This window comes from Ornithorhynchus anatinus, chromosome 4, assembly GCF_004115215.2.
Source record: "Ornithorhynchus anatinus isolate Pmale09 chromosome 4, mOrnAna1.pri.v4, whole genome shotgun sequence".
Lineage (NCBI taxonomy): Eukaryota > Metazoa > Chordata > Mammalia > Monotremata > Ornithorhynchidae > Ornithorhynchus > Ornithorhynchus anatinus.
This window is the reverse complement of record NC_041731.1, coordinates 32,959,319-32,980,343: the sequence shown is the minus strand read 5'-3', so window position 1 is coordinate 32,980,343 and position 21,025 is coordinate 32,959,319. Positions and strand designations below refer to the sequence as shown.

The window sequence follows — 21,025 nt, the reverse complement described above, 5'->3', positions numbered from 1 at the left end:
GGACAACCAATTCCCCTGTGTCTACCCCAGCGCTTAGAACAGTGCTCTGCACATAGTAAGCGCTTAACAAATACCAACATTATTATTATTATTATTAAGGGGCGGGGCCGGGGTTAGTAGAACCCATGACCTCTGACTCCCCAGCCCAGGCTGTTGTCACTGAGCCACGCTGGTTCTCTGTTTCTGGCCCTAGGCAGCCATGTTCCTATGGGGCTTGGGAATTCCCCCTTTGGAACAGTGAACCAAGGCGGAGATGATGCCCCCCCACCCCTCCAAAAATATTCATTCAATAGTATTTATTGAGCGCTTACTATGTGCAGAGCACTGTACTAAGCGCTTGGAATGAACAAGTCGGCAACAGATGGAGACAGTCCCTGCCGTTTAATGGACTTACAGTCTAATCGGGGGAGACGGACAGACGAGAACAATGGCAATAAATAGAGTCAAGGGGAAGAATGCCATTTGTTAAGCGCTTACTATGTGCAAAACACTGTTCTAAGCGCTGGGGGGGAATACAAGGTCATCGGGTTGTCTCACATGGGGCTCCAAGTCTTCAGTCCCATTATACAGATGAGGGATCTGAGGCACAGAGAATAATCATCATCATCTTGGTATTTGTTAAGCACTTACTATGTGCCAAGCACTGTTTTAAGCGCTGGGGGAGAGACAAGGTAAACAGGTTGTCTCACATGGGGCTCACAGTCTTCATCCCCATTTTACAGATGAGGGAACGGAGGCCCAGAGAAGTTAAGTGATTTAGCCAAGGTCACCCAGCTGACAAGGGGTGGAGTCGGGATTAGAACCCACGACCTCTGACTCCCAAGCCCGGGCTCCTCACCTTGTATCCTCTCCAGCGCTTAGAACAGTGCTTGTCACATAGTAAGCGCTTAACAAATACCGTCATTATTGTTATTATTAAACTCCAGGCACGGGAGCTGGGGACCAAGCGAGGACCCAGGCTCCGGGGCCCTCCCAAGCCACGAAGAGGAGCCCATAATAATAATAATAATGTTGGTATTTGTTAAGCGCTTACTATGTGCAGAGCACTGTTCTAAGCGCTGGGGTAGACACAAGGGAATCAGGTTGTCCCACGTGGGGCTCACGGTCTTAATCCCCATTTTACAGATGAGGGAACTGAGGCCCAGAGAAGTGAAGTGACTTGCCCACAGTCACACAGCTGACAAGTGGCAGAGCTGGGAGTGGCTCCGAGCCGAGAAGCAGCGTGGCTCAGTGGAAAGAACCCGGGCTTGGGAGTCAGAGGTCATGGTTTCAAATTCTGGCTCTGCCCCTTGTCAGCTGTGTGACTTTGGGCAAGTCACTTAACTCGTCTGGGCCTCAGTTACCCCATCTGTAGAATGGGGCTGAAGACTGTGAGCCCCACGTGGGACAACCTGATGACCTTGTATCCTCCCCAGTCGCGCACTGACAGCGTGACTCAGTGGAAAGGGCACGGGCTTGGGAGTCAGAGATCATGGGTTCGAATCCCCACCCTGCGACTTATCAGCCCTGTGACTGTGGGCAAGTCACTTAACTTCTCTGTGCCTCAATTATCTCATCTGTAAAATGGGGATGAAGACTGTGAGCCTCATGTGGGACAACCTGATTACCCTGTATCTCCCCCAGGGCTTAGAACAGTGCTCTGCACATAGTAAGCGCTTAACAAATACCAACATTATTATTATTATATTATTATTGTTATTAAGAATGTGAGCCCCATGTGGGTCAACCTAATGACCTTGCATCCTCCCCGGGGCTTAGAACGGTGCTTTGCCCCCAGTAAGCCCTTAACAAAGGCCATCATTATTATTTTTCATTTAATAATAATAATGTTGGTATTTGTTAAGCGCTTACTATGTGCAGAGCACTGTCCTAAGCGCTGGGGGGTAACCAGGTTTGTTAAGCGCTTACTATGTGCAAAGCACTGTTCTAAGCGCTGGGGGGGATACAGGGTCATCGGGTTGTCTCACATGGGGCTCCAAGTCTTCATTCCCATTATACAGATGAGGGATCTGAGGCACAGAGAATAATCATCATCATCTTGGTATTTGTTAAGCGCTTATTATGTGCCAAGCACTGTTTTAAGCCCTGAGGCCCTGAGAAGTGAAGAGGCTTGCTCAAAGTCACCCGGCTGGCTCACCGTTTTCATCCCCATTGTACAGATGAGGGAACTGAGGCCCTGAGAAGTGAATCGACTTGCCCAAAGTCACCCGGCTGGCTCACGGTTTTCATCCCCATCGTACAGATGAGGGAACGGAAGCCCAGAGAAGTGAAGTGACTTGCCCACAATCACCCAGTTGAGATTCGAACCCATAACCTCTGACTCCCAAGCTCTGGCCACTGCGCCCCTTTGCTTCTCCAGACTGTGAGCCCGTCGTTGGGCGGGGACAGTCTCTATCTAATAATAATGTTGGTATTTGTGAAGCGCTTACTGGGTGCCGAGCACTGTTCTAAGCGCTGGGAGAGACACAGGGGAATCGGGTGGTCCCACGTGGGGCTCCCGGTCTTCATCCCCATTTGACAGATGAGGGAACTGAGGCCCGGAGAAGTGAAATGACTGGCCCACAGTCACCCAGCTGACAAGTGGCGGAGCTGGGATTCGAACTCATGACCTCTGACTCCAAAGCCCGTGCTCTTTCCACTGAGCCACGCTGCTTCTCTTATCTGTCGCCGCACCGTCCGTTCCAAGCGCTCTGCGCAGAGTGAGCGCTCAGTAAATACTGTTGAATGAATGACTGCTCTTCGATGAATGAATGAGGATCGACAACCGACCCGGCCCCCCCCCCCGGGCGGCCTTCCGTTAACTACCCCGTGGCCACGCCCCCTCCTCTTATTGGTCACGCCTGCCGACCGTGGCCACGCCCCTTCCCGCCATTGGTTGAACCCGCAGGCCGTGGCCACGCCCCCTCGAGCGTTGCCATCCCTTGACTCCGCCCCCTTCGTCCCGTGGCCCCGCCCCCTTGGCCCGCCGCCAATCGCGGCCGTCGCTGTCCACCCGCCCCCCCCCCCCGTCGCGGCCGGCCTTCTCGAGCGCCCCCTCCAGGCCGACGGCGGCAGCGTCCGGAGCGACCAGGCGTCCGGTCCTGCTGGCCCCCTGCCCCCCGCTTCTGCCCCCTGCCCCCCGCTTCTGCCCCCCTGCCCCCTTTGGACTTTGCCCGGAGCACGTTGGGGCGGAGCGGCCCTTCCCGCGGCTGCAGAGATGTTGGCCTTGGCGGCCAGGACCATGGTGAGTGCTGGGCAGGGCCCCGGGGGGACGGGAAGGCCTCTGCCTCGGGGACGGCTTGACCCTGGGCGGGCAGCGGGCTCGGCTCAGGGGGCAGACAGAGAGAGAGAGACCCCCGCCGCCGGGCAGATCACCGGACCAGGCCTCGACTGCTGGCTCCTGGAGAGAGAAAACGGGAAAGGCGTGGGGGATGCACTGGGACAACACCCAGGGTCCCTCCAGAGCCGGCCCTCTTGGACACGGGCCAGCCGGGGCTGCCGCTTTAAGAATGTTATTTGCTAAGCGCTTACTACGTGCCGAGCCCTGTTCTGAGCGCTGGGGGAGATACAGGGGCATCGGGTGGTCCCCCGGGAGGCTCCCAGGCTTCTTCCCCATTTGACAGACGAGGTCACTGAGGCCCAGAGAAGTGAAGGGACTTGCTTCCTTCCTTCAGTCACCCCGCTGACAAGTGGCAGGGGCGGGATTCGAACCCATCACCTCTGACTCCCAAGCCCGGGCTCTTTCCGCTGAGCCGCGCCGCTTTCCCTCTTCTCATCGCTTCCTTCCCCACCCCCTAATCACCGCCACCACCGTCGCCTCCCCGGTCCCGCTTTATCCGATGCCCCAGAAGCCTCAGGACAACCAGCCCCCTGGCTGCCTCTCCCCCTCCCAGGTTCTTAAGGAAATTTAGGGCCGGTGACCTTCGCCCTCCAAGTCTCCCCCTTTTGCCATGTCCCGCCCGAGGGGAGAAGGGGGCCGAAGCCAGCTTGGCTCCGGCCTTGCGGTTTGGGAAATGAGGTTTTCCGGGTTTCTTTGTTTTTCTCCCTACCGGCGCCGTATCGGTGTTGTATCTCCTCCGCCGGGGATCCTGCCAAGGCAGCAGGGCCCCCGGCCCGACCTCTCTTTCCCCTTGGAGAGAAAGGCGAAGAGCGTGTGCCGTGGCGGGATTTCCCCCTCGTCGGGTCTCCCCTACAAACCCGCAGGGCCTACCCACCCCCCACGCACCGCCCCGTCGCGCTAATTAGAAGGACGATTATAATCACGATAATTGTGGTGCTTGTTAAGGGCTTGCTACCTGCCAGGTACCTTGCTAAGCGCTGGGGTAGGTACCGTACAGTCGGGTGAGACGCAGTCCGCGTCCCACCTTGGGGCCCAGGGTCTTGCGGGGGGCTCGGGTCTCCCGGTCGAGAGCCTCTAGAAATCCCTGCCCTCTCCTGCCGCGGAGGGAGTCGGAGGGGCTCCGCCGAGACCCATCAGTCCATCGTATTTTTTGAGCGCTTAATCGTAATAATAATGTTGGTGTTCGTTAAGCTCTTACTATGTGCCGAGCACCGTCCTCAGCGCCGGCGGAGATACAGGGTCATCGGGTTGTCCCGCGTGAGGCTCACAGTCTTCATCCCCATTTCCCAGATGAGGTCACTGAGGCCCAGAGAAGTGAAGTGACTCGCCCAGGGTCACACAGCTGCCAAGGGGCAGATCCGGCATTCGAACCCATGACCTCTGACTCCCAAGCCCGGGCTCCTTCCACTGAGCCACGCTGCTTCCCTTTCTGCGCAGGGCACTCTACTAAGCCCTTGGGGAAGTGCGGCAGGATAACGGAGTTGCTGGACACGTTCCCTGCCCGCCGCGACCTAGAGGATTGTAAGAGATCTCTGAAGAGGCCGATTTAGGGGACCTGCTGCTTCTTCCCCTGCCCCAGGTGGGCACACCTCCTCCGTGCCCCCCTTCCCTCAGAAAACCCGGCTCTACATTCAGAACGGCGGCACCGAGGATGGAAGCTGAATCGTTTTCACAAACCTCGTTTCGCTTCTCATTCACTCTTATTCCTCGTTCCAGCCTGCGTTTCCCTCCAGACACCAGGGAGACGGTCACCCCGAGGACCCGGGGGGCACCATCAATAACGGGAATCCCGGTTTGGGAAATTCCCTCAGATCAGATCGTTCCCTCAAGTCCGCCGACAGGTGTCTTAAAGCTCGTCCGCCCAGTCCCTTTCTCGCTCTCCACGGGCCCCCGGTGTCGTTTTGTGTTTTTATGACTGCCGGACGGTGCCAACACAGCACTACTGTTTCTGCCCCCAAGGCGCTTCCCTCTCAAATAGACACAAGTACACAGAGTTGCCTTTTTCTGTTTGTTCTTTGGGCCATCTTTTCACCTGGCCCGGGACCCAAACACCTCAGTGGCGCCGGGGGAAGTAGTATTCTGGGAAGGCGAGAAGAACCTCTCCTTCCGGCCCCCCGGAGCTTCTCCGAAGCAGTTTCAGAAATGGCGAGAACCAGCAGGGTTGACCTCACCCTCACGCTTCCTCCGCTCCCGTCCCTAATCCGCGACTGTTGTCTCTCTCTCTCTCTCTCTCTCGACAGAGGAGGAGGCGGGAGGTTGCTTGCTCAGCTCCTCCCGCGTGCGGTAGGACAGGTTAAGCTTAGAGACGGAGACCGAGGCAGACGGGTTGAAGGCTGCGTCTGGCTCCGGGGATGGATAGGAGGCAGCAGGAGGCAGAGAAGGTACAGTACAGATCGGCAGCAGCAGGATCTCACTGGCCTTTCTCTCTCTCTCTCTCTCCTCACCTGCCTCCTCCTCCTCTGAAGCTTCCCCGAACCCTCCGTCTTCTTCCAGCTTGGAGCTCTCTGCCTCCCCGGGGCACAGGGCGGGGGTCAGCCCGCAGCGGCCTCTCTCCGCCTGCCTCCGGTCTCCCCGGTGCCGGGGCGGTCTGCGGGCTAGACCGCTTGCCGCTAGTCCCGATCAGCACCTCCTGCCTGAGAGCTTTGATTTCCCGGGCCTTCCGGTCTCACTCACGCTGCACCTTGGGGTCCTCCTCCGGCCGCTCGACCGCCCCGGGGTGACGGAGCCCAAGGGCCCGCCGGCGCCGCGGCAGGGGACGCCTCTGGGCCGGCGAGCCCGGTTGTCGTCGGGTGTCGTCGCCTCTGTCCCCCGTGCCAAGATCGGCGGCAGCCTGTCCAACCCCCCGTCCCACACTCGGAGCCCACGCCCTCCCCACCCCCTCTCACCTCCTACCTGGGCCCTTCCGGCCCCCAGGAGGCGGAGACAAGCTGGGGCCAGGAGCCCGAGGCGGGGCCGGGCCAGATCTTTCGATGAGACTTCCTCTTGTCACCAAGGGGATGGGCACATAAGTACCTGGCGACCGTTTCCACTTGGAAGTCCGTGAGCATCTCCTGAGGACGGGCACCAGGCTGGTGCTCTAGGGTTCGGGGGAGAGCGAGCCAGTGAGCCAGCGACTCCGCGCGGCCCAGGCACCCACCGGGATGTTTTGCTGCCTACAGGTCAAGCCCCTGGGCTTCCTTAAGCCCGTGACTCTAGGGAAGGTTCCCGGCCGGTTCCAGATGCACCAGAACTCCCTGCCTCGCCTGCCCGTGCCCCCGCTGCAGCAGACCCTGGACCACTACCTGACAGCGCTGCAGCCCATCGTGAGCGAGGAGGAATGGAGCCACACCAAAAAGCTGGTGGACGAGTTCCGCAGCTCGGGGGGCGTCGGAGACCGGCTGCAGAAGAGCCTGGAGCGGAGGGCCCGGAAGACCGAAAACTGGGTACGTCGGGTCGAGGGGCGGGTAGGGAAGGGGAGATCCCGCCCCGCCTCCCCCCACCTCATCCCGATCCGTCCAGGATGCGGGATACCGTTCCTCCATCCGACGGAGGCAAGAGCCTCCTGCCTCTTCCTCCTCCCCCCACCCCAGTCCCACCCCCGACGACGCTCGAGTCGTGCCGCGGCTATAATCCCGAGCCGGGCCCGTCCTCCCGAGCGTGGGGGCGGGCTCCAGCCTGCGCAGCCCCACCGGGCGGCTGGGCCAGGCGAGGTTCCCCTGCTAGGTGATCTGGGTCCCGGGGTGGGGGCCGCTCCCTCCCGCCGTCCGCTCCCCGGGCCCCAGATGCAGAGTCGGAGCCGCACGTCCTCCTCCCGCCTCCACCTCCCAGCGGCGGGGCCCGGAGTCCCCACCCCGCCGAGCCGGGCAGCTCCCCGGGGAACAAAAGCCTCTCTGAATCGGGAGGGGCAGATGGGTGACTAAGCGCACTCTGGCAGAGCCTGCCCTAGTTCTTGGCAGCGGCTACCGGTTCCCATCACCCTGCCCGGGGTCCCGAGAGTCAGGTGCAGAGCGGCTCCTGTTAGTCCCGCTCAACTTCCTATTGGCCACGGGGCTTTTCTCCCCCCATTGATGCAATTCGATGACTATGGATCGAGGTCCCTCCCTACCCCGCCTCAGGAAGGCAGGGAAGGGGCTTGGGGCCCCTGGTTTTGAGGGGCGGGGCGGAGCGAGGAATAGGCTTGCCCCACCGCGCGGGGCATTTCTCCTCAAGATGGGACTAGAAGACGGTTGTCCCCATTTCCTAGGGGCTGCCTGGCCCCCTGAGCCTCGCCGCCTTCCCGGGAGGGCGTTGCCGGCCCCCCTCCACCCTTCCCCGTGACTGCCTCCGCCGGCCCTCTCCGAGGGCGGTAGCCACGTGTTCTCCTGCCTGACTCCCCGAGGGGCTCTGGCCCCCGTGGACTGACCCACCGAGGTACGGGGAGGCCCGGGACGGCCGCCTCCAGAACCTCACCCCGGCCTTCTCCCTCCTCTCCGCCAGCTCTCGGAATGGTGGCTGCGGACCGCCTACCTCGAGTACCGTCAGCCCGTGGTCATCCACTCCAGCCCGGGACTGGTTTTGCCCAAGCAGGACTTTGTGGATTTGCAGGGTCAGCTCCGGTGAGCGACGGGGACACCCCCACCAGTTCGGGAACCGGGAGATGGGGGGAGAGAAGGGAGAAGGGAGGGAAAGGGGCAGGGACAGAGAGGAGCTGCGGGGGATAGCTGGGCGGGGAGGGGCCCCAACTCTCCCAACAAGTTTCCCAATTGTGAAGATTGGGACACGGGGTTTGGGATCTGTGGTCCCGGGAACGGTGGTGCAATTCAAGTGTCTTCCCCCCCGGGGCCCAAGCCCACGGCTGTGGGCATCGGCGAGCGCCCCGCCCTCTGACGCCCACACACCTCGCCCCCAATATTCTCAGATCCAGACCTCCTCTCCGCTGCTACCGCCATTCTTAGAAGGCAACGGGAGAGAAGGCAGTCGGCCCCGATTAACGTAACCCTGCCCCGGGGAGGGCCAGAGTCTTGGGCTCCTTCTGCTTGAAATCCCATCCCTGTGCTGGGCCAGCCCCGGGGATGACCTTTACACAGGATTACCTTTCCCATACTTCTCTCTCGTCACCTGCTCTGGGCCTCAACCGTTGTCTGCCCCGGTTGGATAAAAATACCACCCTGCTGGCATGCCAACAGGCTCCCCCTACCCTCACCCCTATTCCCGATCGCCCCCACCCCTTCCCTTAAAGCCACGGGGGCTGATTTTTCGATTGGGCAGCGGGTACTCGGCGGCCCACCGCCCAGGAGAGAGGAGGGCGTCGCCACTCCGTGGGCCACTTCCAGAGCCGACCGGATACTTTCCGTCACCCAGGCGAGTCTGGGCCTCGAGAATAGGAAGCTGACACCCAGGGGCGGGAGAAGGAGAGGCCAAACTGGGGGGCCTCCTTCCACTCCCGCCCCCTCCCGCATTAGTCTCCCTAATGAGGACCCACTGGGAGTGGGAAACCGTCTGAGAGGTCCCCCCGTGTCCCCGGGGACAGGTCTCACCGGGCGTCTCCGTGCAGCCTCCTACTCCTAAGAGCCTTTGAGGGCACTTCCCTGCCCCGAGCCCAGTGCAGAGGAGCAGACACATCAAAGGATCCAGCCACGATGCCGTGGGCACCAGCCCGGCACTCCCTTCTCTCAGCCCCTGGCTCTGGACCCCCGATCCTTCCCCTCCCCATTTTATATGGTATCTGTTGAGCGCTTACTATGTGCCAGCTACTATCCTAAGCACTGGAGTAGATATGAGTTAATCAGGCTGGTCGCAATCCCTGTCCCACATTCATTCAATCGTATTTATTGAGTGCTTTTTGTGTACAAAGTACTGTGCTAAGCACTTAGGAGAGTAGTATATAACAAGAAACAGACACATTCCCTGCCCACAACGAGCTCACGGTCTAGAGGGGCTCACAGTCTTAACCCCCATCTTACAGCTGAGATAACTGAGGCACAGAGGAGCGGAAGTGACTTGGCCAAGGTCACACCGTAGACAAGTGGCAGAGCCAGGTCTTTCTCCCTCTCAGGCCCAGTGCTCTATCCACTAGGCCACGCTGCTTTCCGGGCTTCAGTAAGGGAGCAGCTTCAGAGTCCCCCTCAGCCTCCACCAGTCTCACATTCCCCTACGTTTAAAAAGCCGTCTATCCCAGGCCCAGGCCCGAGCCAGCCTGGGAAAGGGAGTCCGCGCCCCCCAGCAACCATTCCTCCTCCCCGGTGCGGGTTCCACCCTGTAGGCTGCAGGCGGGCGTCACCAGAGAGGGGGCCCAGAAGCCAAAGGTCTGCCTGTCCCCGGAGCACCGTGAACCTGGCTGGGGCCCCTGCAGCGAGGCAGGCCAAGACCTGGGCCGGCCAGGTCCTCGTCGGTGGCTCGTCAGGTCGGTTTGTTTTGATTTTTACGTCTAATTGATCCCTCCAGGTTTGCCGCCAAACTCATCGAAGGCGTCCTGGACTTCAAGGCTATGATTGACAAGTGAGTTGTTGTCTTTCTATGTGGGATCCTGCCCCCGGGGGTCCTGCCATCCTCCAGTGGGGGCCGAGTCAGCCTCCAGCCTCTGTCTGAGCCCCCAGGATCCCACATCCTTCGGCTTCCAGGTGTTCCTGGGATTAGGACGGTGGAGTGGGGCAGTAATCACAGCCCCGGCACATACAGGCAGGACCCAGAACACAGCATGTACTTAACTCCAGGCCCTGCCCGGTGTGGGTGGGGAGGGGGGCAGGTGAAAGGTGTCGGGGGGAGGGGGGAAGTCCCAACCCAATTACCCCACACGATGCCATTAACAATGTCCAAACCCCATCTGCTCTGCCCCGCCCCGGGAACCATCGGGTGCTTCCCTCCCAGCCAACCTGAAACTGAGCTGTGGGCCCCGGTACTTCCCGTTCCCCAGGCCCTCCCCTCCCGGGCTAACCAAACACCCCCTCTGTGTGCACAGCCCTGGAGTGAGTCCCGGGACAGTTACCAAGCCGGTACACGAGGGAGCTTCCATTCTAATGGTAGACAGAAACCCCAAAGAACACAGATGACGGACATACTTTGTGACCTATAAGAGTGGATAGAGAAACAAGGGCATGAATTTTCGTGCTATCCATAAGTGCCTTGCCTGGATGGGGGTGAATCAGGGCTGCTCTATGAAGGACCTAGAGTCAGTTGGGAGAAGGAGTGAAGGGACACGGCGGCTCAGGGCGGGCCGGCGGGGAGGGAGGCACCTCAAATTGGAAAAGTAGCACAAACACAGAAACACAGGCAGTGAAAAACCATTTTGCGACACTGTGATCTTACTGGAGCGTCTGGACCCGGAGATTGTTAGGTGGCTGGGTTTGTTAGGCGATCCAGGGCAGGTTAACAACCCAGGCAGCTCAGGGTGGCCCTTGTCTCCTTCCTGACCCCTCTGGTTTTCCCATCTGTAGAGGGGCAAGTGACGTCATCTGGGGAGTTGTGTGGTCCGAGCCCCCGCTCCCCAAGAAGGCAGGGGCGTTCTTGGGCTGTGGATCGTCATCCAAGCTCCGCCGTCGCGTCGAAACTGGTGGGAAACTTCAGGGGGGTCACTTAGTTCCTCACCGTGTCAGGGGGCCCAGTTGGCCCGCCACCCCGAGTGACCTGACGGTCCCTCCCCGCCCTCCCCCCCACCCAGCGAAACCCTCCCGGTGGAGCACCTCGGTGGGAAGCCCCTGTGCATGAATCAGTACTACCAGATCCTCTCGTCCTGCCGCATCCCGGGTCCCAAGCACGACTCGGTCATCAGCTACAACAAGGGGAAGAAGCGACCCGAGCACATCACCGTGGTTCACAATTACCAGGTGAGTAGCAGCCAGTGGCTCACCCGAGGGGAGGGCCGCCCGTTTCAGAGCCGGGGTCCCCGCGGCCCACCGGAGAGCCAGCTCCGCTGCTCGTTGTGGGCAGGGAACGTGCCTCCCAACTCTGCTCTATTGCACTTTCCCAAGCAGTTAGTACAGTGCCCTGCGCACGGTAAGCACTCAATAAATACCGTTGATTGACCGAGAACACCCCGTAGCCAGGTCCCACTCAGGGATCGGCCCCTTCCACCGGAAGGGCTGCAGCTAGGCCGCCTCTCCATGGACACCGGGGCCAGAAATCCTCTGGAGAGGACGCCCAGGTGGAGGTGGGACCGCAGAGGCGGGAGGGATCCCGGCCTCGGAGCCGTCCTCAAAGCCTCGCCCCCTCCCGCTTCAGTTTTTCGAGCTGGACGTGTACCACAGCGACGGGACGCCCTTCACCTCCGACCAGATCTTCACCCAGCTGGAGAAGATCTGGAACTCGTCCCTGCAGGCCAACAAGGAGCCCATCGGGATCCTCACCACCAACCACCGCAACAGCTGGGCCAAGGCCTACAACAACCTCATCAAAGGTCCGAGCGGTCACAGCTGGGGGCGGCCCGGGCCCCCTGTCTGTGTGACCTCCCGCCACCCTGACCCGGGATGGGGACTAAAGCGGGGAGGCCGGGATCCGAAATCCAGTGGCAAGAGCGGGCACCGGGAGAGCAGTCTCCCCTTCCCAGCCGGACAGCTCAGGGAAAGGAGGGCCAAAGATTCCCTTCGTCGTCCCCACGCCGCCAACACCCTGTGCCCCCGCCCCTCGCGGAGCCCGCCTTTCACCAGGCTGCCGGACTGGCCCCTCCCGGCCTCCTCCTTCCTTCCTCCCATTCCCCATCTGCTTCCAAAGGCTTTGTCCAGTGCTCTGCCCTCAGTAAGCGCTCACTAAATATCCCCGATCGATTGATCGGTCGGTTCCCTCTCCTGCCACAGACAAGACCAACAAGGCGTCGGTGCGCTCCATCCAGAAGAGCATTTTCACCGTGTGCCTGGATGCCCCCATGCCCCGGGTATCCGAAGACATCTACAAGAGCCGGGTGGCCGCCCAGATGCTGCACGGCGGGGGCAGCCGGCTCAACAGCGGCAACCGTTGGTTCGACAAGACCCTTCAGGTAAAGACCGCGGCCCTCCCAGGCTCAGCCTCCTCTGGCCAGGATGCCCAGCCGCCCCCGGCCCTGCCGGCACCCGCTTCTGGAGGTGTCCCGGCAACCAGCCCCACACCCTCCCCGCCACACCCGCTGTGCGGGGTCTCCCTTACCCCGGGCCTGCCTCCTGGCCCCCTCAAGGGAGGGAGGCAACCTGAGCTCCAAAGCCTAGAAACTCAGAGGCTCAAGGGGAGGGGGACCCGGGGAGGTGGCCCTGGGTCCTCCTGGTCCTGGAGTTTGCTCCTCCCCACAACCAGCAACACTCCTGGCCTTGAATCCACACCTCCCCAGCACAGCCTCCTCATAAATTCCTCGCCAAATGTGGGTTCCCCCGCCATCTGGTTTGGAGCCCGAGCCCCAGGCAAACCAGGGCTAGTGTCTTCCGGATCCCGGGTTCGGTTCGTAAAATGATTTGAGCTTCGGGGATGAAAGCAGCGGGATTGACACAAGTGGTGATTATGGTTGGTGGTGTTGTAATTACTAAATGATGAGCCTATCATTAAGGGGCACGGGAGTTTAACTGCGCGGGCAGCCAGGGGAGGCCGACGAGCTGAGGTGGAGTCTAGCCTGCTCCACTAATCCCCACTTCCCGCTTTGGGAGGGGGTGCTCAGCCAACTCCTCTCTGCCCTGGCTGGAGGCCAGGTGGGGGCGGAGCTAGGGAAAGGGATGGAGCAGGCCCTGAGGTCAGAGATGGGGGAAGCACCTCCTCCATGAGGTCACCACCCCCCCGCACAACTTACCTGGGAGAACAGGGGGCTAGGGAGGGAGAAAGGGGGTCCTGCAGCCGCTCTACAGATCCACCCCGGTGTCCTTGCTAACCTTCCAGTTTATCGTGGCGGAGGACGGCTCCTGCGGTCTGGTGTATGAACACGCCACTTCGGAGGGCCCGCCCATCGTGGCCCTGCTGGACCACATCGTGGAGTTCACGTGAGTTTCCCCGGTGCCCAGCTGCCTCTCCCACGGGACCCAGCTGCCTTCCCCTTCCTCTCCCCTGGTAGCACCCCCCCCGCCCCCGTCCTGCTGAGGGGGAACTCCTCCCGGGCTGGGGTGCGGGCTTGGAGGCTGAGTTTCGGGTCTGTGTTCAGGAAGAAGCCGGAGCTGGTGAGGTCGCCCATGATCCCCCTGCCCATGCCCAAGAAACTGCGATTCAACATCACCCCTGAGGTCAAGAACGACATCGAGAAGGCCAAGCAAAACCTTAACATGTGAGTCTCAGAGCCAGCTGGTCTCCCCCCCACCCCCCAAGACCCTCCCCGACCCAAAAAATGAAGCGGTAATCAGCCCCGATTACCTTCCTCTGCCAGGCACGGGCTGGGAGCCTCTTTCTGGCCCTCGGCCCTGACCTTCACTCCGCCCTCCCCCTTCATCCGTCTGTCTTCTTTCTCTCCTCCTGCCGGGCTCAGCATGGTGCAGGACCTGGACATATCCGTGTTTGTGTTCCATCACTTTGGGAAGAATTTCCCCAAGTCGGAGAAGATGAGCCCCGATGCCTTCATCCAGATGGCCCTGCAGCTGGCATACTTCAGGTGGGGCCAGGTTCCCCCTGGGCACCTCTCCTCGGGGTGTCGCAAGGAAGGCGGGCGGGCAGGAAAGAGGCGGAGGAGGCAGCTGCGGAGATGGGCACGGTAGGGGGCTTTGCGAGTCCCCTGGGCTCCCCTGCAGCGGAGGATGCCGAGACCCTCAGCGCTGCCTGTCACTGCGGGGCCGTGACCTCGCTCTCCCGTCCCTCTCCCCCCGGCCAGGATCTACGGCCAGTCCTGCTCCACCTACGAGAGCGCCTCCCTCCGCATGTACCACCTGGGCCGGACCGACACCATCCGCTCGGCCTCCGTCCACTCCCTTGCCTTCGTCAAGGCCATGGACGACGCCAGCGTGCCGGTGAGGGGGCCCTGGGAGAGACTCCGAGGGACCGCCCGGTCCCCCTCCTGCAGGGCCAGGAGCCCGTGGAGCTCAAGGGCCTAAGGGCCCCTCCTGTCCCCAGGAAAAACCGAGATCCAGAACTTCCCTTCCCCGTCAAGGCCCCCGCCCCATCCCATTCCAACTGCACCCTGCCCCAGGAGGGAGGGGGAGAAAGTGCTCTCCAAGCCAGCCACACACATCCGTCAAGAGAGGAGCCAGTGCAGGGGATGGGGCCAGGGAGGGGCGGGTGGGTGGGTGGATGGGTGGACCGGCAAGCAGGGCGTCTCATTGACTAATGGTTCCCGCAGGAGCACGAGAAGGTGGAGCTGCTGCGTAAGGCGGTACAGTCCCACAGATCCTACGCAGACAGGGTGAGTGTACGGGCAGGCGCTGGCCAGGGTAGCTGTCCCTGGGGGCCCCGATCCCCATTTCAGACCCAGTTCCTGGGCCCGACTCCCAGAGACCCTGCAGTCTGAACACCGGAGAGAATGGTCCTTTAGACCACAGCGTGGCCTAGCGGAAAGAGCACAGGCCTAGGAGTCAGAGGACCAGAGTTCCTAATCCTGGCTCCTCCACTTGCCTGCTTGGTGACCTTGGACAAGTCACTTCACTTCTCTGTGCCTCAGTTTCCTCAACTGGAAAATGGGGATTCAATACCAATTTTCCCTCCAACTGAGACTGTGAGCCCCTTGTAGGGCAGGGACTGATTGATTTGGATCTACCCCGGTACTTAGAACGGTGCTTGACACATTGTAAGTACTGAACAAATATCAGTTAAAACAAAAAACTTTCACCCAAAGGCCTGAAAGCAGCCAGGTGCCCTGTCTCCTCTCCTAGGCCCCGATCTGCCCCGACCCAAACCCGGCCCCGTTCCCTGTTGCCTCACTCCTTCCCTCTGCTTCTTGGGCTTCCTCCATCCCAACCCCCTCCAGGTTCTCTGGCCTCCCCAGCCCCCCTCCTGCCCCCACACCGATTCCTTAGACCAGTCAGAACCGCCAAGGTCCCCCTGAGGCTCAGCCCAGGCTGCCCTTGTCTCTGCCTTGTCCTTGCTCACTTGGCCTCTTTGTCCCCCTGTTCCTCCTTCCCTGGACCCGCGTGGCAGGCCATCCGAGGGGAGGCCATCGACCGGCACCTGCTGGGGCTGAAGCTGCAGGCCATAGAGGACCTGGCCAGCATGCCCGAGATCTTCATGGACACGTCTTACGCCATCGCCATGCATTTCAACCTGTCCACCAGCCAGGTGACCCTCGGGGCCCCGGCAGGGGAGTGCAGAGTCCCGGCGGCTCTGTGGCCCTCAGGGTGGATCCGCCCCCCCCATCTACCGCCCCGCTTCCCGGCGAGAGCAGAGTGGAGACGAGAGAGCGGCTCCATCCTCTATCTGTCCGGATTTCGCGCGCGTCCCGTCGCCCCCTTCCCCGTTGGCGCTGGGGCTCTCTTGGGGGGATTCGGGTTCCCGGAGGGCCGGCGTGAGCCCGTGGGGGGCCCACCGGGCCGGCCCTCCACCCTCCCCACCCCAACTCACCTGGCTCCGGGATTGCCCCATCCCCTCCGCAGGTCCCGGCCAAGACGGACTGCGTGATGTGCTTCGGACCGGTGGTGCCAGACGGTTACGGCGTCTGCTACAACCCCATGGCGGATCACGTCAACTTCGCCGTGTCGGCCTTCAACAGCTGCGCGGAGACCAATGCCGCGCGTATGGCCCACTACCTGGAAAAGGCCCTGCTGGACTTGCGGACCCTGCTGCTGGCCCACCCCAAGTCTAAGCTGTGAGGCCCCGGGGGCCAGCCCCCAGCCCCCACACCCAGACAAGTTGAGGGGGTTCACAGGGGGAGCGGTGGAGCAGCCAGGCGGCCCCAGTCCCAGCTCCTCTGTCAAGTGGCCCCTCGCTGCACCCTGGGGGAAGGCAGGCGGTAGTCTCTTCCCTTTCTGCCAACAAAAGAGAGTGCAGCAGCCTCCTAACGGCCCAGCCCTTTTTCTTGGAGAAGGGACCCCAGCCCCCAGCCTCCCCTCTACACAGGCCTTCCTGTGGAACTCCCAAACTCTCCCTCCGACACCCCCGCCCCCGCCTAGCTGGGTCTTCCCACGTGGCCCTGGGGTCACAAGGGACTGCCCCGCTAAATAAGCTTACTCAGGCAAGAAGGGGTGTTGTCCCCTTAAGTTTTCCCTGCCGGGACTGGCCCTCCTTATCCCCCCCAGCTTCTCTTCCCTTCTTGCACAATAGCCCAATCCGGCCCGTTGCCTCCCGCCCCTACTTCTCCAAGCCCACGGCCTCCCCGTCCTGCCCCGGGATGGTTCGGAGCCTCCGGAGCCGGTTGGGCTTCTATTCCCCTGTGGGTCTGATTGTACCCCAGGTGTGTCTAACGGTCTGATTTTTGCCCAGCTGAGGGTGGGGCGGGAGGAAGGGTCTTTCTTGGATCTCCCTGTGGAAGGAAAGACCCAGCCCCTCCTCCCCCTAGGCGGGCTTCCCACTCTCTGCAGCCCCAGGTGGGATGGGTGGCCTGGGCGTTGACCAGTCCCACTACCCGGATACCACTCTCTTTCCCGGACTCAAAGAGATTCCGGGGTCACGACGCAACCGCTTCTCTCCCCGTCTTCCCCGTCATCCTCTTAGAGAGCAGCCAGAACCGGGCCTGAAGAAGCCCAGAGACGACAGGGAAAGTGCCTTCACCAGCTGCTATTAACCAGCTCTCCCCGCCAATCTGTTAGAGCTTTTCGGCTCCCCTCCCAGCCGGGAAGCCGTCAGGGCCTAAGGAGACACTGTAACACTAGGCCTCTAGCTCCAGGGCTGCCGGCTAACTTCCCGGCCCCGCATCGGGCCCCCTCCACCGCTAGCTCTGGCCAAAACCAGAGTCCCTGAGTCTCCCAAGGGCCAGATGCTGAAATACCACCCCTTCCGCCCACCTCTCTCTGGAAGGGAAATGCCCCACAGCCAACCAGATCGGAGTTTTTTCTGGACTCTGGTTTACAGGGAGGACCTCTCCCCCGCTATTTAGAAGGATAAACAGTATTCACTTTATTGTCCAGTTGGGCTCAAAACTGCCATCCGACTAGGGGGCACTGACGTCCGGTGGCGGGCCAGAGAGAAGAGACCCGGCCCCCCACGCTCTCTCCTCACCAGAAGCCCCCTTGACCTTTAAGCTGCAGTCTCACCGCCCGGGGTCTCCGGAGGCTTTGCCGAGAGACGTGCTGGCCCCTGGGGTCTCTTCTGAGGAGCGGTCCCCTCCCCACCCCGCCGAGGAGCACAGAGGAGATCAGCCAACTCCCTCACCTGCATGAATTTTTGACCATTCATGTCGCGTGGTGGTTCAGATGTTATTTTTGATAATGTGATCTGTGGCCTGGATGCCTTGGGCTCTCGGTCAGTGAGATTTCTTCATGTTCATGATTGTATAGTAATATTAATTAATAAAAGGGAAATCTGCTGGAGAAAACTGTGGCAGTGGGTCAGAGTGCGAAGGACAAGCTGGGGAGCAGGAGAATGACTGGATTGGCCCTAGAAAGATTCAACCACCTTCTCCCCTCTCACTCCCAGGCCCCAGCCCAGAGTGTTTGTTTTTTTTTTTTTTTAAAAAAAAGGTATCTGTTAAGCACTTACTACGTTCCAGGCACCGTACTGAACGCTGGGTAGATACAAGCTAATCAGGTTAGACAGAGTCCACGGCCCACTTACTCCCCATTTTACAGATAAGGTAACCGAAGCACAGAAAACGTCAGATATGTTAAGTGACTCGCCCAAAGCCACACGGCAGATGAGTGGCGGAGCTAGGATTAGAACCCAGGTCCTCTGACTCCTAGGCCCATGCTCTATCCCCTGGGCCGTGCTGCTTCTCCAGGCCGTCCCTGTCGTTGTGGAAAGGGCATGTGCCTGTTAAAGAGTTGTGTTGTATTTAGTGCTTGGTACAGTGCTCTGCAAACAGTAAGCGCTCGATAAATACAAATGATTGACTACTGTCCTGCTACAAGCCAAGAGGAAGCAAGGCTGGATGCCTGGGTCCCAGCCCCCGCTCGGACTATCCGGTTAATTTCTCGCTCCCCCTCCACCCAACCCCTTTCCTCCCGAGCTCACCTAAAAACTCCCTCCTCTCGGAATCCTGCCCTCCTTTAAAGGAAATTGGGAGTAAAGATTCCCCCCCATCCCAGCTCACTGAAAAAACATAACCATAACCCCCACCACCACTCCGCTGCCCTATCTCTAGGGCTGAGCCAGGCAGCGTGATGTAGTGGATAGAGCACGGGCCCGAGAGTCAGAAGACTGTGGGTTCTAATCCTGCCTTTGCCACTTGTCTGCCGTGTGACCTTAGGTAAGTCACTTTACTTCTCTGGGCAGTTCCCTCAACGGGGAGCGAGATTGTGAGCCCCAGGTGGGACAAGGGCTTGCTTATATCTATTTGCTTATATCTACCCCAGCACTTAGTACAGTGGCTGCCACAGAGTAAGCGCTTAACAAATGCCATTATCATTATAATTATTATTATCAGCCTCCTTGGCTACCCAAAAGCCCCGAGAGCCAGCCAGCTATCTTATTTGTCCTGCCCACACTCGCTGATATTTGATGTCTTGTGGCAGAATACACAATCCTCTCAAAATAAGGACGGGACTTCTACACCTAAAAGAAGTCAGGTCGAGGCAGGCACTGCCCCTGCTCGACGGCCTGGAGTTACTTACTCGTTCCTGTCCGGTTGACTTCTCCTGTCCTTATAGGTCTTAACCACTCTGACCTTACCCGGGACCTTTCCAGAAAACCTTGTGGACTTTCCAGAAGTCATCAGGCATGAAGGAGAAACATTTTGACTGACAGTCAGTTGCATTTACAAACTGCTCTGTGGGTGCAGAGCACTGTACTTGCATGGGAGAGTATGATAGCAGACGCGAGCCCTGCCCTCAGACCTCCGCCAACACAAATTCCTTACTGTTGGCTTTAAAGCACTCAGTCACCTTGCCCACTCCAAACTCGTTACTCTCCTACTACATCCCAGCCCACACACTTTGCTCCTCTAATGCCAACCTTCTCACTGTCCCTCAGTCTCGTCTGTCTCGCCGGAACACCCTCCCTCCTCCTATCTCCCCCCACTCAAAGCCTTATTGAAGGCACATCTCCTTCAAGAGGCCTCCCCTGCCTAAGCCCTCATTTCCTTTTCTCCCACTCCTTTCTGTATCATCCTGACTTGCTCCCAGCCCCACGGCCTTTACCGACATCTCTAATTTATTGATATTAATGTCTGTCCCCCCCTTTAGACTGTAAGCTTGTTTTGGGCGGGGACTGTGACTGTTTATTGTTCTATTGTACTGTCCCCAGCACTTAATAGAGTGCTCTGCACACCGTTAGCACTCAAATACAATTGACTGACCTGGAATGTAGTGGGAAGAAGAAAGTGGAAACAGTAGAAGGGAGAGTGTGATTGTGTCCCAGATCAGATCGCTCAAGGGCATTCTTGGGAATGTTTATAAAGAAAACAGACATGGCTCCTGGATGGTGTTTGCATTCGCCGGCCCAGAGGCAGAGGATTGGAAGGGAAGATCTCTTCTGGGTGGGAAGCCCCTTTCATTCATTCATTCAATAGTATTTACTGAGCACTTACTATGTGCACAGCACTGTACTAAGCACTTGGAATGTACAATTGGACAACAATCCTGTGATTCTAGAGTAGCTCTCCTCTGCTGAAGGGTTTGGTTAAATCTGGTCAAGAGAGATGCAGAAGCCAGGAGCTCAATGAAGCAGCGTGGCCTAGTGGATAGAGCACGGGCCTGGGAGCCAGAGGATCTGGCTTCTAATCCCGCCTCTGTCAGTTGGCTGCCCCGTAACCTTGGGCAATTCACTTCACTTCATTGTGCCTTAGTTTCCTCATCTGTAAAATGGGGGACTCAACTGTTCTTCCTCCTAATTTCAATGGGAGCCCCACATGGGACCTGATGATCTACCGCAGTGCTTAGAACAGTGCTTGACATAATAAGCCCTTAAAAAAATACCAGTTATTATTTGCACTGTTCACGCTCTGTCCTCATGCTACTGGGTCCGCCCTTCTGGGTCCGGGGCCGAACGGATCACCCTGCAGAGAGGTGGCGAAGCTGAGCCCACGCTCTTGGGCTCACTCCCACACTCTTGAGCGGCTTAGGGTCGCCAGGGGCCGACCTGTCCATCCCCCTGCCTCCTAAGAAGATAATGACGACTGGAACAGGGAAGAAATTTCACTACTTGCACAGGTTGGCCATCCTTCCAAACCAAGTACCAAGCCAGAGAAGCAAAACGGCCTAGTGGATAGAGCACAGGCCTGAGAGTCAGAAGGACCTGGGTTCTAATCCTGACTCCATTTGCCAGCTGTGTGAGCTTGGGCAAGTCACTCCACTTCTCTATGCCTCAGTCCCCGTGGGTTTTAAGACTGTGTGAGACTATGTCCAACCCCATTTGCCTGTATCCACCCCAGCAATTACAGTGCCTGGCACATAGTAAGTAAATACCACGATTAAGTACTGTTTGCGAGAGACACAGGGCATAACAGACGTTCCCCCCAGGGAAGAAAGATACCACCGGTTTTCCCTGATACACACAGTTCCCTCAACCGTGGCCAGGGCCCAAAGGCAGTGGATTTAAATGAAATCTGAAGACCAGCCACACGCTACAGCCAGAAGTCCAGGATTTCCTGATGTCTGAATCTGAGTTGATGCCCCAGGGGAAAACCCCCATTTCCCATCTGCCCGAGGTATGCTGTTGGCCTTTTTAAAAAATCTGCATCACCATTCTCCTCCTTTCCCTTCACTCTTCTCTAATCCCCGTAATCCACAAGCCCCCGACTCTCAACTCCAACCTGTTTCTTCCGGGCCCAGCCTGGGGCTGGGGGAAAACTGTGCC

At 59.4% G+C, this 21,025-nt stretch overlaps 1 protein-coding gene across 3 annotated transcripts; it reads left to right on the top strand.

The window, feature by feature from the left end:
• The first annotated feature begins 3,111 nt into the window (after nucleotides 1-3,111).
• Nucleotides 3,112-17,614, top strand: CRAT (carnitine O-acetyltransferase). 3 transcript variants are annotated; one of them, XM_029063124.2, is made up of 15 exons: nucleotides 3,141-3,223; nucleotides 5,560-5,700; nucleotides 6,478-6,741; nucleotides 7,775-7,893; nucleotides 9,722-9,775; nucleotides 10,935-11,100; nucleotides 11,495-11,669; nucleotides 12,067-12,245; nucleotides 13,106-13,206; nucleotides 13,365-13,484; nucleotides 13,683-13,805; nucleotides 14,022-14,157; nucleotides 14,487-14,549; nucleotides 15,281-15,418; nucleotides 15,733-17,614. In XM_029063124.2, exons 2-15 carry the CDS (start codon nucleotides 5,671-5,673, stop codon nucleotides 15,946-15,948), a joined length of 1,884 nt encoding a protein of 627 aa, XP_028918957.1. In that variant the 5' UTR covers nucleotides 3,141-3,223; nucleotides 5,560-5,670; the 3' UTR covers nucleotides 15,949-17,614. The 3 variants fall into 3 exon arrangements, with proteins under 3 accessions (XP_028918959.1, XP_028918957.1, XP_028918958.1); XM_029063125.2 differs by lacking the exon at nucleotides 3,141-3,223 and adding an exon at nucleotides 4,781-4,898; XM_029063126.2 differs by lacking the exon at nucleotides 5,560-5,700 and having other exon boundaries at nucleotides 3,112-3,223.
• The last annotated feature ends 3,411 nt before the right edge of the window (nucleotides 17,615-21,025 follow it).

What these genes read in the sequence shown, in the direction of transcription:
- CRAT (XM_029063124.2), top strand. Translation starts at nt 5,671, where the DNA reads ATGGATAGGAGGCAGCAGGAGGCAGAGAAG. An exon ending in TTCAAGGCTATGATTGACAA is followed by an intron (nt 9,776 to 10,934) that starts GTGAGTTGTTGT and finishes CCCCCCACCCAG; the next exon opens with CGAAACCCTCCCGGTGGAGC. An exon ending in TGGACGACGCCAGCGTGCCG is followed by an intron (nt 14,158 to 14,486) that starts GTGAGGGGGCCC and finishes TGGTTCCCGCAG; the next exon opens with GAGCACGAGAAGGTGGAGCT.